At 47.0% G+C, this 15000-nt stretch overlaps 1 protein-coding gene across 1 annotated transcript in view; it reads right to left on the bottom strand.

The window, feature by feature from the left end:
• Positions 1-14706, bottom strand: part of mllt3 (MLLT3 super elongation complex subunit) — a 39933-nt gene extending 25227 nt beyond the window's left edge. Inside the window, exons 1-3 of the mRNA XM_076289558.1 lie at positions 14673-14706; positions 14160-14288; positions 8024-8668 (exon numbers count right to left, since the gene is read on the bottom strand). Coding sequence (XP_076145673.1) covers positions 8024-8668; positions 14160-14285 — 771 coding nt within the window. The 5' untranslated portion in view covers positions 14286-14288; positions 14673-14706. The remainder of the gene's footprint in view (positions 1-8023; positions 8669-14159; positions 14289-14672) is intronic.
• Positions 14707-15000: the final 294 nt, after the last annotated feature.

The following is a 15000-nucleotide window of genomic DNA, read 5'->3' as shown; positions in this document are numbered from 1 at the left end:
GAGGAGGTAGAGAGAGAGAGGGAGGGAGGGAGGAGAAAGAGGTAGAGAGAGAGAGGGATGAGAAAGAGGTAGAGAGAGAGGGAGAGAGAGGGATGAGAAACAGGTAGAGAGAAAGAGAGGGAAAGAGAAAGGGATGAGAAAGAGGTAGCGAGAGAGAGGGCAGAGGAGGAGGAGGTAGAGAGAGAGAGAGAGAGAGAGAGAGAGAGGGAGGGAGGGAGGAGGTAGGAGGAGGAGAGAGTGCAGTTCCTCCATTAGGTTAATCCCAGTTGGAGAGCAGCCGGAGAGGAAACCCAACAAGAACATTAGAGCTAATCTGAATGAATATGTTTACATTCTTACACCATGAGGAGTGCACCCAGAGCACACACACACACACTAACACACACACTAACACACACACACACACACTCTAACACACACACACACAGAGATCTCTGTCTCTCCCCCACACACACCTCTCTCTCTAGAAACATCGTCCTGTTGCCCACATCTGAGCTACCAGCTGCTGACCTGACTGAGCTGGAACGAGAGTGTTTGTGTGTGTGTGTGTTAGTGTGTGTGTGTGTGTGTGTGGTGTCAATCTGGCACAGGCAACACTGATTTACAGTCTCTCTCTCTCTCTCTCTCCCAAACTCGCCCAAACTGCTGTAGTTGTGACAGGAGAGCACAATCTGGAGTTGAACAGTAGTGATGCTGAAACTCCTAAAACCACCATACAACACACACACACACAAACACACACGCACACACAGACACACACACACAGACACACACACAAACACACACACACACAGACACACACACAGATGGCCCATAACTTTCACCTTTACTGTATACACACACAGACACACACACTAATTCCCTCACACCGACACATCCATGGCCGTCAGTATGTGGTGTCGCATCCTTTGTCCTTGTGTAGACTTGTGCTATGGGCTAAACGGGGAGCTCTACATGGAATGTGTGTGTGTGTGCGTGTGTGTGTGTGTGTGTGTGTGTGTGTGTGTGTGTGTGTGAGATGAAGGGCTGCCAAGCACCCTGGGAAAGCACACACCCTCAAACCCCCCCACACACACCACTTTGTTGGAAGTGAAAGCAGGATCTTTGAAGTTGCTCTCCACCAACCCAACCCCCCACTCTGACACTCCTCGGTGCGTTTTACAGGCACTTTGGTGAGTCTGGGGTCAGACAGACACACACACACACACACTTTCACACACACTTAGGAGCGTCAGCAGTAAATCACATACTCTCTTGGTAACACACACCCTCAAGCACACACCAGACACTTCAAAAACAGAGAAAAGAAGAGAGGAGAAGACAGGATGATAGGAGAGGAGAGAAAAGAAGAGAGGAGAAGACAGGATGATAGGAGAGGAGAGAAGAGAAGAGAGGAGAAGAGAGGAGAAGACAGGATGATAGGAGAGGAGAGAAGAGAAGAGAGGAGAAGACAGGATGATAGGAGAGGAGAGGAGAGAAGTGAAAAGAAGAGAGAAAAAGAGGAGAAGAGAGAAAACAGAATTCCCTTCACTCTTAGTGTGATGTCATCACCTCGGCAAATAATTTCCCAGTAGCTCTGTGGTTTGATGTAAACGACCTTACCATGCGCAGAGAGAGAGAGAGAGAGAGAGAGAGAGAGAGAGAGAGAGAGTGACTGAGTGAGTGAGTGTGTGTGTGTGTGTGTCACTGGTGGTATGTTACCTGCACTGAAGGATGTCTGGCCTTCTGCCTGGTAGTAAAATGCTAAAGCTAATGCAACCAACCTCACATCTCATTCACACACACACACACAACCTCACATCTCATTCACACACAAACACAACCTCACATCTCATTCACACACACACACAACCTCACATCTCATTCACACACACACACACACACAACCTCACATCTCATTCACACACACACACACACACAACCTCACATCTCATTCACACACACACACACACACACAACCTCACATCTCATTCACACACACACACAACCTCACATCTCATTCACACACACACACACAACCTCACATCTCATTCACACACACACACACAACCTCACATCTCATTCACACACACACAACCTCACATCTCATTCACACACACACACACACACACAACCTCACATCTCATTCACACACACACACACACACAACCTCACATCTCATTCACACACACACACAACCTCACATCTCAGTCACACACACACACAACCTCACATCTCATTCACACACACACACAACCTCACATCTCAGTCACACACACACACACACAACCTCACATCTCATTCACACACACACACAACCTCACATCTCATTCACACACACACACACACACACAACCTCACATCTCATTCACACACACACACAACCTCACATCTCATTCACACACACACACACAACCTCACATCTCATTCACACACACACACACACATGCAACCAACCAACCTCACATCTCATTCACACACACACACACAACCTCACATCTCATTCACACACAACCTCACATCTCATTCACACACACACACAACCTCACATCTCATTCACACACACACACAACCTCACATCTCATTCACACACACACACACAACCTCACATCTCATTCACACACACAACCTCACATCTCATTCACACACACACACACAACCTCACATCTCATTCACACACACAACCTCACATCTCATTCACACACACACACACACAACCTCACATCTCATTCACACACACACACACACACACACACACAACCTCACATCTCATTCACACACACACACACACACACATGCAACCAACCAACCTCACATCTCATTCACACACACAACCTCACATCTCATTCACACACACACACACAACCTCACATCTCATTCACACACACACACACACATGCAACCAACCAACCTCACATCTCATTCACACACACACACACAACCTCACATCTCATTCACACACACACACACACAACCTCACATCTCATTCACACACACACACACACACACAATCTCACATCTCATTCACACACACACACACACACACACATGCAACCAACCAACCTCACATCTCATTCACACACACAACCTCACATCTCATTCACACACACACACACAACCTCACATCTCATTCACACACACACACACACATGCAACCAACCAACCTCACATCTCATTCACACACACACACACACAACCTCACATCTCATTCACACACACACACACACACAACCTCACATCTCATTCACACACACAACCTCACATCTCATTCACACACACACACAACCTCACATCTCATTCACACACACACACACAACCTCACATCTCATTCACACACACACAACCTCACATCTCATTCACACACACACACACACACACAACCTCACATCTCATTCACACACACACACACACACAACCTCACATCTCATTCACACACAACCTCACATCTCATTCACACACACATTTTTTTTTTGGTGAATTGTGAAAACTAAATGATTTTGTCACGTCTACTAGAGAGTCTAAATGTGTTTAACATTGTTTAGTACTAGAGAGTCTAAATATGTTGAAAGTCGGGTAGAGAGTCTAAATGTGTTGAAAGTCGGTTTGCACTAGAGAGTCTAAATGTGTTGAAAGTCGGTTAGAGAGTATCAATGTTTTTAACGTTGGTTTGCACTAGAGAGTCTAAATGTGTTGAAAGTCGGTTAGAGAGTATAAATGTGTTTAACGTCGGTTTGCACTAGAGAGTATAAATGTGTTGAAAGTCGGTTTGCACTAGAGAGTCTAAATGTGTTTAACGTCGGTTTGCACTAGAGAGTCTAAATGTGTTGAAAGTCGGTTTGCACTAGAGTCTAAATTTGTTTAACGTCGGTCCAAACTGAATTGGACATTTGGCTCTTATAAACAGCTCCTCTGGGGATGACTGGAGGAACATCAGAGCAGAGCAGGTCTCACTTTGTGTGTGTGTGTGTTTATTAGGAAGAGAGAGAGAGAGAGAGAGAGAGAGAGAGAGAGAGAGAGAGAGAGAGAGGTGGAGAGAGAGAGAGAGAGAGAAGTAGTGTGTGTTTGCACTTGCTACTGGATCATTTCCAGTTGGTGATGATGAGGCACACACATCTACAGTGAAGCAGTGCGGAGGAGCAGGGGGTACACACGTACACACACACACACACACACACACACACACACACACAGGAGTCTTGTCCAACGAGTGAGGTGTCTGGGCGAGAGTCCTATTCCACACACACAGAGAGAAAGTTTATCCTAACTCAGTGACAACTTGGGGAACACCACAAGAACAGTCTGAGTGTGTGTTTGTGTGCACGCCCATGTGTGTGTGTGTGTGTGTGTGTGTGTGTGTGTGCGCCTGCATGCGTGTGTGTGTGTGTGTGTGTGTGTGTGTGTGTGTGTGCGCCTGCATGCGTGTGTGTGTGTGTGTGTGTGTGTGTGTGTGCGCGCCCGCGTGTGTGCGTGTAAAAGACAGAGAGACCACTTAGACAAAAGACTGTAAAACTTCAAACAGTGCTGAGGATAGCAGTGCCAACAGAGTGCAGCTGGTCTACTGGTTTACTGCCCTGACCTCCCCATAGGGCAGTAAATCTGCCCCCACCCCCTAAAGGGTCACTATTTACCCCTCTGGTCCCCAGCCTACTGTCCACTCACCCTCCTCACAGCTCCACTCTAAAACACACTGCCATAAACACACACACACACACACACAGAAAGAGAGCAGCAGAGAAGACTGTGGTAGAATTGTTGTGCTAACATGGATGTCTGGTGGTCACTTTATGGGGTCGGAGGACTCTTGGCTTGGGGGTTGGAGCTCTACCAGATGGCAGGGTCTGTGTGTGTGTGTGTGTGTGTGTGTGTGTGTGTGTGTGTGTGATTTGTAGACTTCAGAGCGTATCTCTGTACAGTTCTTTGTGGGAGTTTGTTAGTGCACAGCTGTTATTGACTGTTACAGTATGTGGGTACTCCTTTGTGGATGGTAATTTTTGGTGTTCTCTCTCACACACACACACCAAAAACGCACCTACGTCCACACACACCTATAGTCACACCAAATAAGTGAGCACATGTCCACTGGCGCGCGAGCACACACACACTTTGTCACTAGACTCTAATTACAAAGACTACCCAACACACTGACCAGTGGGTCTCCGCCTTCCATGAATGCTGTGTTCTATGAGTATTGTGTTCTATTAATGCTGTGTTCTATGAGTATTGTGTTCTATGAATGCTGTGTTCTATGAGTATTGTGTTCTATTAATGCTGTGTTCTATGAGTCTTGTGTTCTATGAATGCTGTGTTCTATTAATGCAGTGTTCTATGACTGCTGTGTTCTATGAATGCTGTGTTCTATGAATGCTGTGTTCTATGAATGCTGTGTTCTATGAATGCTGTGTTCTATGAATGCTGTGTTCTATGAGTCTTGTATTATATGAATGCTGTGTTCTATGAGTGTTGTGTTCTATGAATGCTGTGTTCTACAGTATGAGTCTTGTGTTCTATGAATGCTGTGTTCTATGAGTCTTGTGTTCTATGAATGCTGTGTTCTATGAGTCTTGTGTTCTATGAGTCTTGTGTTCTATGAATGCTGTGTTCTATGAGTCTTGTGTTCAGTCACGAGTTCTAGACACACACACACAGACACAAACAGACACACACACACACACCTCTGGCATGCACTCTGCTCTTGCCACACAGATGTATAATGAGAGAGACACTCAGTCGTATAATGAGAGAGACACTCAGAAACATCCTGACATACACACACCCGCCTCACACACACACCACACTTTTTTGAGAAACTTCACCTGGGTCTTTTTTGTGACGCATAAATTATACACACACATACGTAGACACACACACACACAGACACACACATCGGAGTATTAGCCCAAACAAAGCCACGGAGGTCGACAGCCTTAGTGACGTGGGAGAGAACACCTGGTTTTTGTACGCCTCTCACCCTACTCAGTTTATGATGTGCACACACACACACTCATACGCACAGGGATATGGTGGATAAGCAAAAGACATTTGTGGGCCTCTATTGTGTATAGAGGTGTGTGTGTGTGTACGTGTGTGTGTGTGTGTGTGTGTGTGTATGTGTGTGTGTGGGGAACATTAGAGGATGACAAACATCCTCAAGGAAAACAAAAGCCCTAAATGTTGCCAATTAATCAATCAATCAATCAATCAATTAATTAATTAATCAAGATTGAGCAAGATCTCAGTGTTCTAACAGAGCAACATCTCAGTGTTCTAACAGAGCTAGATATCAGTGTTCTAACAGAGCAACATCTCAGTGTTCTAACAGAGCAACATCTCAGTGTTCTAACAGAGCATCTCAGTGTTCTAACAGAGCTAGATATCAGTGTTCTAACAGAGCAAGATCTCAGTGTTCTAACAGAGCAACATCTAAGTGTTCTAACAGAGCAACATCTCAGTGTTCTAACAGAGCAACATCTCAGTGTTCTAACAGAGCAACATCCCAGTGTTCTAACAGAGCAACATCTCAGTGTTCTAACAGAGCTAATCTCAGTGTTCTAACAGAGCTAGATCTCAGTGTTCTAACAGAGTAACGTCTCAGTGTTCTAACAGAGCTAGATCTCAGTGTTCTAACAGAGCAAGATCTCAGTGTTCTAACAGAGCTAGATCTCAGTGTTCTAACAGAGCTAGATCTCAGTGTTCTAACAGAGTAATATCTCAGTGTTCTAACAGAGCAACATCTCAGTGTTCTAACAGAGCTAGATATCAGTGTTCTAACAGAGCAACATCTCAGTGTTCTAACAGAGCAAGATCTCAGTGTTCTAACAGAGCAACATCTCAGTGTTCTAACAGAGCTAGATATCAGTGTTCTAACAGAGCAACATCTAAGTGTTCTAACAGAGCTAGATATCAGTGTTCTAACAGAGCAACATCTCAGTGTTCTAACAGAGCAACATCTCAGTGTTCTAACAGAGCAACATCTCAGTGTTCTAACAGAGCAACATCTCAGTGTTCTAACAGAGCTAGATATCAGTGTTCTAACAGAGCTAGAGTTCAGTGTTCTAGGGAGAGGGGCATAGTGTGTGTGTGTGTGTGTGTGTGTGTGTGTGTGTTAATACCAACCCAGAGAGAGAGGGGCATGGTGTGTGTGTGTGTGTGTTAATACCAACCCAGAGAGAGAGAGGGGCATGGTGTGTGTGTGTGTGTGTTAATACCAACCCAGAGAGAGAGGGGCATGGTTAATACCAACCAGGAGATCAGTAAAGTCATTACACAAAACACACAGAGAGAGAGAGAGAGAGAGAGAGGAAAGCCTGGCTAACACTAACCAGACAGAGTGGTGTGTGTATGTGTGTGTGTGTGTGTGTGTGTGTGTGTGTGTGTGTGTGTGTGTGTGTGTGTGTGTGTGTGTGTGGCCATGGTGACTTCCTGTGTACCTGGGCATCCATGAGAACACCCACCATGTTTACACACACTTCCCCCGAGCCCAGCACACACACTCCAGCAGAGCCTGCAGTCCCACTTAAGCCCTGAGTGCACACGCACGCACGCACGCACGCACGCACAAAACACAAGCCCACCCCCTATTTTGTATCAAAATTAGCTATGTACCAGACATGTCATTGTACAGTGACTCAAAGAGCTGTAAACAGTGTTGTAAGGGGTATCAATCAAATATTATTTTGAAGTATTAAAAAACATATTAGCAATGCTACAGCGCCAAATACCCAATCAATTAGCAATGCTACAGTACCAAACACCCAACCAATTAGCAATGCTACAGCACCCAACCGCAACAAATTAGCAATGCTACAGCACCAAACACCCAACCAATTAGCAACACTACAGCACCAAACACCCAACCAATTAGCAACACTACAGCACCCAACCAATCAGCAGTGCTATACCGCCTAACACCCAACCAATCAGTAGACAGCACCCAACACCCAACCAATCAGCAGGACTATAGCAACTAAAAACAACAACATCAGCAACAACCACAACAACAACAACAATGACATCAGAGCCATGTGTCCCCCTGCGCACGTCTCACCTCTGACTTGGCGGACATGTTGTCCTCCATGTCCGAGTCGACGGGGTCCACGAGCTCCTGGAAGGGCAGCTGCGCTGGCGCCTTCCTCCGGTCCCCCTCGCCTTCCACGCGGGGCGGTCTCCCCGGCCGCGCCTGCCCCTTGTCCCTGGTGTGTGTGTGTGTGAGTGTGTGCGTCTTGTCCACGTGGGCGTGCGGGACCACCGGAAAGCCCTTCTTACGCTTTTTGGTCACGTGGTCCTGGCCGCCCCCCACCCCCACACCCTCCCCCCCTGGGAGACGCTTGCCAGCCCCCCCGAACCCCCCCTCGGTGGTCCGCGGCTCCTTGACCATCCCCTTGGGCTCCTTGAAGCCCATCTTGTGGGGGTGGTGGAGGTCGCTCTGGAGCGGTGGGGGTGGAGGCGGCTGGCTGGGGCAGTCTTTGGGCTTCTTGGAGGAGGTGGAGGAGGAGGTGGAGGTGGAGGTGGAGGAGTCTTTGGGGGGCTTTGGGAGTCCTTCCTTGCCCAGCTCCCTGAAGGCACTACGGGGCTCCTTGGAGGCGCGCGGGGGCTTGTCGCGGTGCTCCTTGGCCGGCTTGGCCAGCTTGGCCGACGAAGAGGAGGACGACGAAGAGGAGAGGGTGAGCGGACCACTGCTCCGGGAAGCGTCCTGGACACACGCACACACACACACACATGTACACACACATATACGCACACGCACAAACACACCCCCATGCACACACACATACACACGCACGCACACAGAAATAACAATCAGAGAAAAGATTTGTGTAATTCAAAAAGTTTGCATTCATTATTTTGACATCTTGGATATGAGATAACAAATAACAGATATAAAGAGTGAGATTGAAAGGTCATTTCTAATGCATTTTCACACACACACGCACACAACCATGCACACGCACACACACACACACCCGTATCACTTTGTCCCTCCCTCCCTCCTCTAAAGCTCTTGAAAAGGGCCATTTGTCTAGGGCTGAGTTTATGATTGATAACTACAAGCCAAATTAAGCATACCACACACACACACACACACACACACACACACACACAAACACACAAATTTAATGCCTAACTAATTAACTTCCTTGACATGCTGAGGATAAGATTTAAAGTCCCTGTAAACCAAAATCAGAGCTGTGTTTATACATCTTAGAAAATGGCTCCAAAAAACATGTGTAAAGACAGTAAACTGTTTAGAGGAGCTTAAAGCTCATGACAGAAGCGACACTCTCCCCAGGGCAGCTAACGCTAATGCCATACCAGACCCCCAAGGCATTGCTTTACATGGGAACCTCTGTGGCTAACGCTAACGCCATACCAGACCCCCAAGGCATTGCTTTACATGGGAACCTCTGTGGCTAACGCTAACGCCATACCAGACCCCAAAGGCATTGCTTTACATGGGAACCTCTGTGGCTAACGCTAACGCCATACCAGACCCCAAAGGCACTGCTTTACATGGGAACCTCTGTGGCTAATGCTAACTAGTGACAGGTAAAAAGGGGGCTGTATGTGTGTTTGTGTGTGTGTGTGTGTGTGTGTGCATGGGGGGGATGTTGAGTCTAGTCGGGCCCTGTGTCAGTATTTCATTGATGCTGTAAAACCATTTAGACGTCTAGACAGCCGGGCAAGTTAAGAGCTTCCTAAACTGCCCCTTAAAACCTTTAACTCTATCAGTCGCTAACCTTTAACCTTCACACATAAATCACACAAACACACACAGGCGCAAACACACACTCTTTCCTCTTTACATCAGTCATTGACCTATAACCTTCACACATAAAGCTGTGTCTCCTCTTCACCCCTCTCAAACACACACACCCACGGTGAGGGAATGACTGCAGGTGGTGAGTGTCACCTGGTCATCAGTGAAGTCGTAAAGCTGGACTGGAACATCCCCACTTCACAATGACACCCCCCCCCCCCCCACACACACACACACACACACACAAAGTCCCATCCCCACTCCACAATAACCCCCCCCCCCCCACACACACACACACACACACACACAATCTCATTCTCTATTCTCCCAACTCCAACATACCACCATACCATGGTGTCCAAATGGGTCCTCACATTCAGCTGTGTTTGCTTGTTTGGCTACATAGCATGCTAGTTAGCTGTGTTCGCTTGTTTGGCTGCATAGCATGCTAGTTAGCCGTGTTCGCTTGTTTGGCTGCATAGCATGCTAGTTAGCTGTGTTTTCTTGTTTGGCTGCATAGCATACTAGTTAGCTGTGTTTGTTTGTTTGGCTGCATAGCACACTAGTTAGCTGTGTTTGCTTGTTTGGCTGCATAGCATGTTGCTAGTTAGCTGTGTTTGCTTGTTTGGCTGTATAGCATGCTAGTTTGTTTGTTAAACAGTGACATTAAGCTATGTTTGCTAATGTCCAGCTTCTAAATGTGATGTGGCTAACGGTAGTTATAATGTGATAATGTAAAAGCTTGCTAGGACAGACGCTCAAGAAGTTCAGTCAACTCTAGCAGGCGTTAAATGACTGGATACTTTGTGGATTTGTGTCGTAATGTGCTGTCTCTGTTATTGCTGCTTTTGATCAGTCAGATTTGAAATCTCCTGTGGTGGGTTGGACATATGTAGTGTCATCAAAACGCCTGCCCCGATTCCCCCATTCCGCCTTAACGCATTTACACTGGTGCCGGGATGAATCATTTCGCCTTTATGTCTACCCTGCCTGGTGGTAAAATTTGTGGGACACTTTGACCCGCCGTTCCACCTCAGTGTAAAAAGGACAGGCGTTCCGCGATAAAGGTACATATTTTCGTGCGAAATCCGGCAGTGTAAAAGGGACTATAAAACAGAACCCGTCTGTCTAAGAGAACCTATTTGTAAAAGAGAACCCCTATAAGACCCCTTAGTCTAAGAGAACTTTCTAGAAAGAATTCCCTGAGAAGCCCTCTGTCTATAAGACCCCTTAGTCTAAGAGAACTTTCTAGAAAGAATTCCCTGAGAACCCCTCTGTCTAGAAGACCCCTTTGTCTAAGAGAACTTTCTAGAAAGAATTCCCTGAGAACCCCTCTGTCTATAAGACCCTGTGAGGGACCTAGGCGGCCACCCCACGTTTAGGGAGGTGCGCCACTGGATTAGGTGGTGTTGAGGAAAGGCAGGAGACAGCAGTTCCATACAAAAATATAATATTTATTTAGTCCACAAACCAGGAGGAAGCACAGCAGGAATCCAGACATAAAAATCCAGGGATCTTCAGTATGCATCTTCAAGTGAACATTTTAACTCGCCATTAAACTAGGCAACAATTTTACAGACTTTCTAGGCTCCCGATCCAAACAAGGCGACCTTGCATAACTCTGGACCATACTTTATACCCTTGCCTCACAGCAAGCAAGGTTAACATTATAAACTTAAATTTACTTTCTAACTCTAACCCTGGGTCCCTGGATCTCCAGCTCTTCCCTCTGTCTTCTGTTGTCTCCCGTCTATTGTGTGTCTCTCCCGTGTGAAATAGGCCTGCCTTTAAATAGGCTAGGCAATTACCCAATTAGGTCTGGGCTAAACCATTATAGGGAATGTGGGGGTGGTGGTCTGTACCATTAACCCAATCACAGTTAAAATCAACACCTTAATACAGACACATACATACGATAAACCCATACACAGCCATAAACCTGGAATAAAGTGCAGATGAGTGTTTGACTGCAGTCCATGCAAGTGTGACACAAGGCAGTTTTGCAAAAGTTTGTCGTGGGGGAAAAAGAGAGGACTCCTTTTTCACAGACCCCTTAGTCTAAGAGACCTCGGTGACGGCTCGTTTCTCCGTTTGTTTAAGACGACAGCGAGGTAGAGTGGGAGACACACACATACACATACTGATCCCAACCCACCCGACACACACACACACCAACCTACCTGACACACACATACACACACTGATCCCAACCCACCCGACACACACAGGGCCACTGATCCCATCCCAGCCGACACACACACACACACACATACACACACACAAACACAGAGAGAGACAGACAGACAGACAGACAGACAGACAGATAGACACATAGAAAGACACACACACACAAGCACACACAGGCCTACTGATTCAACCCCAAAACCCTGTCTGTCAGTAATCCATCAAACACAAAGAGCTGTTTGGATACGAAACCACTTCCATGTGCACCATCCTTAAAACCCCCTGATCAACACACACACACACACACACACACACACACACACACACACACACACATAAACACACGCTCACACACACACACACACACGCTCACACACACACACACGTGCACACTCCCTTTAGTCATTGAGGTAAGCGATATGACCACCAGCACCAAAAATAACACTTAATTGAAACAGTATGGCCATATATGGCTATGCATGATTTAAAACAAACTCTACAGAGAACACTTACCCACCAACACACACACACACACAGATACACACACACACACTCTCTCTCCCCAGAGCACCCCAATGAAACAGCTCACACGTGGAAAACTGTATTCCAGTGGAACCCTGCCTCCATCAGCACTACTGCTCAGGAGAGTGTGAACATTCTGCACGCTGTAGAACCACGCGCTGGTTAAAGGCTCCCAGAAGCCTTGCGGCTCGGCAGCGTGTAGAAACCATGCGCTTGTTAAAGGCTCCCAGAAGCCTCCACAGCGTATAGAAACCACGCGCTGGTTAAAGGCTCCCAGAAGCCTCCACAGCGTATAGAAACCACGCGCTGGTTAAAGGCTCCCAGAAGCCTCGCGGCTCGGCAGCGTAGAAAAACTCCAACAGAGATCTGGTTGCACAGAGCACCTCCGTTTCCATTCAACGGGAACAGAAAATTGGAACAAACTGTGATCTCAGTGAACCTTCCCAAGTTAACACAAACACACACACACACACACACACACACACGCACACACACACACTGATCCCAACCCACCCGACACACAACACACAGGCCCCCACAGGTTTCTGAGGAGAGTCTAAGGTTCCGTCCGGTCCTGACGTCGCCATTCCGCTGAGAGAGAACCATCTCACACCAGCCAAGAAATACTTTCCTAAAGCCAGAGTTTAATATGGAGAAAGCAACTGCTTAAACGGCCCTGACGTCTTTGAACTTGCCAAATGTGCGGCTTCAGAGCCCCGTTTTGAAGATATGGGACTGCTTAGTGGGGGGGGTGAGACCGAGGACACGGAATTGGGGGGGGGGTGATGGGGGGGTTACGGGGGGGCTAAGTTGAGTTCAGGCGGTAACTGGGGGTGGTGGGGTTCAGGGGATGTGAGTTTAGTCCAGGCGGGGGGTAGTCGGGGGGGGGGGGGTCAATAAGAAAGGATGAGGAGGGTGTGCGTACCCTCTGAAGATGTTTGAGAAGTTAACTAGTTAACTAAAGATGTTTGAGAAGTTTAGAGCTAGCCATCTGTGATAACTGAGTTTAGGGCTAACCATCCATGCTTACGGATGTTCAAAGAATTTGAGTGTTGAGGAGTAACTGAGAAGGATTGAGGAGCTCAGGGCTAACCCACTAACTGAGTTTAGGGCTAACCGCTGGCGCTAACTGAGTTCAGGGCTAATCGCTGGCGCTAACTGAGTTTAGGGCTAACTGTCGTGCCATGCAACTTGAAAGAGGGAGGAAGTATCACTACCATTCATTTCAATGGCTGAGCTCAAAGGCTAGCTGCTTTAGCTAGAAATATACTGAATTGGCTGCAGTCATCTTTAAAAATCCCATCTGACAGGTGACACATCCAGCCACATTTTCACAAACTAGCCAATTACATGCCACATTACTGGTAGACTAGCCAATTACATGCCACATTACTGGTAGACAGTAAAGTAACTAGCCAATTACATGCCACATTACTGGTAGACAGTAAAGTATGTACTCTGTGAATTGGCGGATACTCATCATTTGTGGCCATCTGCAATGAGGCAACAAATTTTTTGCGAAAATGTGGCCAGAAGCGAACAACTGTCAGGCGCCATTTTTAAAGATGGTGTCGGCTAACTTAGATGCTAACTGGCCAAGGCTAACCCTCCGCATCCTGACCAGGAACAGCGCTAACTGAATCCCTGCTGACCTTTGACCCTAGGAAGGGCTTACTCTTCTTGAGGTCGGGGAAGGAGAAAGTATTGCTACAGTACTGACCTTTGACCCCGGGAAGGGCTTGCTCTTCTTGAGGTCGGGGAAGGAGAAGGTCAGTGAACTGCTGGGCAGTGTGGGCAGCTTCAGGTGCTGACCAAACAGAGACGTCGAGCCCTCCTGCATGACCATCACCTGGACAGACAAACATGCACACATACACACGCACACACACACGCACACGCACGCGCACGCACACACGCACGCACACGCACGCGCACACGCACACAAACAAGAAGATACCAGTGAGGGGGTGGCAAGAAGACAACAGAAAGGAAGAATGGGGGAAAATAATGAAAGAGGTTTGTGTGTGTGTGTGTGTGTGTATTTAGTGTGTGTGTGTATGTATTTGAGTGTGTGTGTGTGTATTTGAGTGTGTATCTGTGTGTGTGTGTATTTGTGTGTGTGTGTGTGTGTGTGTGTGTGTGTGTGTGTGTGTGTGTGTGTGTGCGTGTGTGTGTGTGTGTGTGTGTGTGTGTGTGCATTTGAGTGTGTGTGTGCATGTGTGTATTTTCTAACTTTTGAATCTTCTGAGCTTCTTTTGTGAGGATCCCGTTGCTGTTAGGAAAATAAAAGAAGAAGATTAGACATTAATATACAGTATGCACATACACACACACACACACACACACACACACACACACACTACAATACAACACCATCTACAAACTTGGACATTAACACACAACACCATAAAACTTAATGCTATGCATACAGTACATCCATATACAGTGTGCACACACACACACATGTGCACGGACATACACACACAACAACATACACTCACACACACATGCATGCGCACACACACAGGCACGATTGACTGCCATCCCCATTACTTCTCTCT

The sequence above is a fragment of the Alosa pseudoharengus genome, unplaced genomic scaffold (assembly GCF_046254945.1).
Source record: "Alosa pseudoharengus isolate Yale_2024_CS ecotype anadromous, Long Island Sound unplaced genomic scaffold, YU_APseudo_1.1 YU_APseudo_1.1_scf_17, whole genome shotgun sequence".
NCBI classification, from domain to species: domain Eukaryota; kingdom Metazoa; phylum Chordata; class Actinopteri; order Clupeiformes; family Clupeidae; genus Alosa; species Alosa pseudoharengus.
The sequence above is the reverse complement of the archived record's forward strand: the minus strand, read 5'-3'. Positions and strand labels throughout refer to the sequence as shown.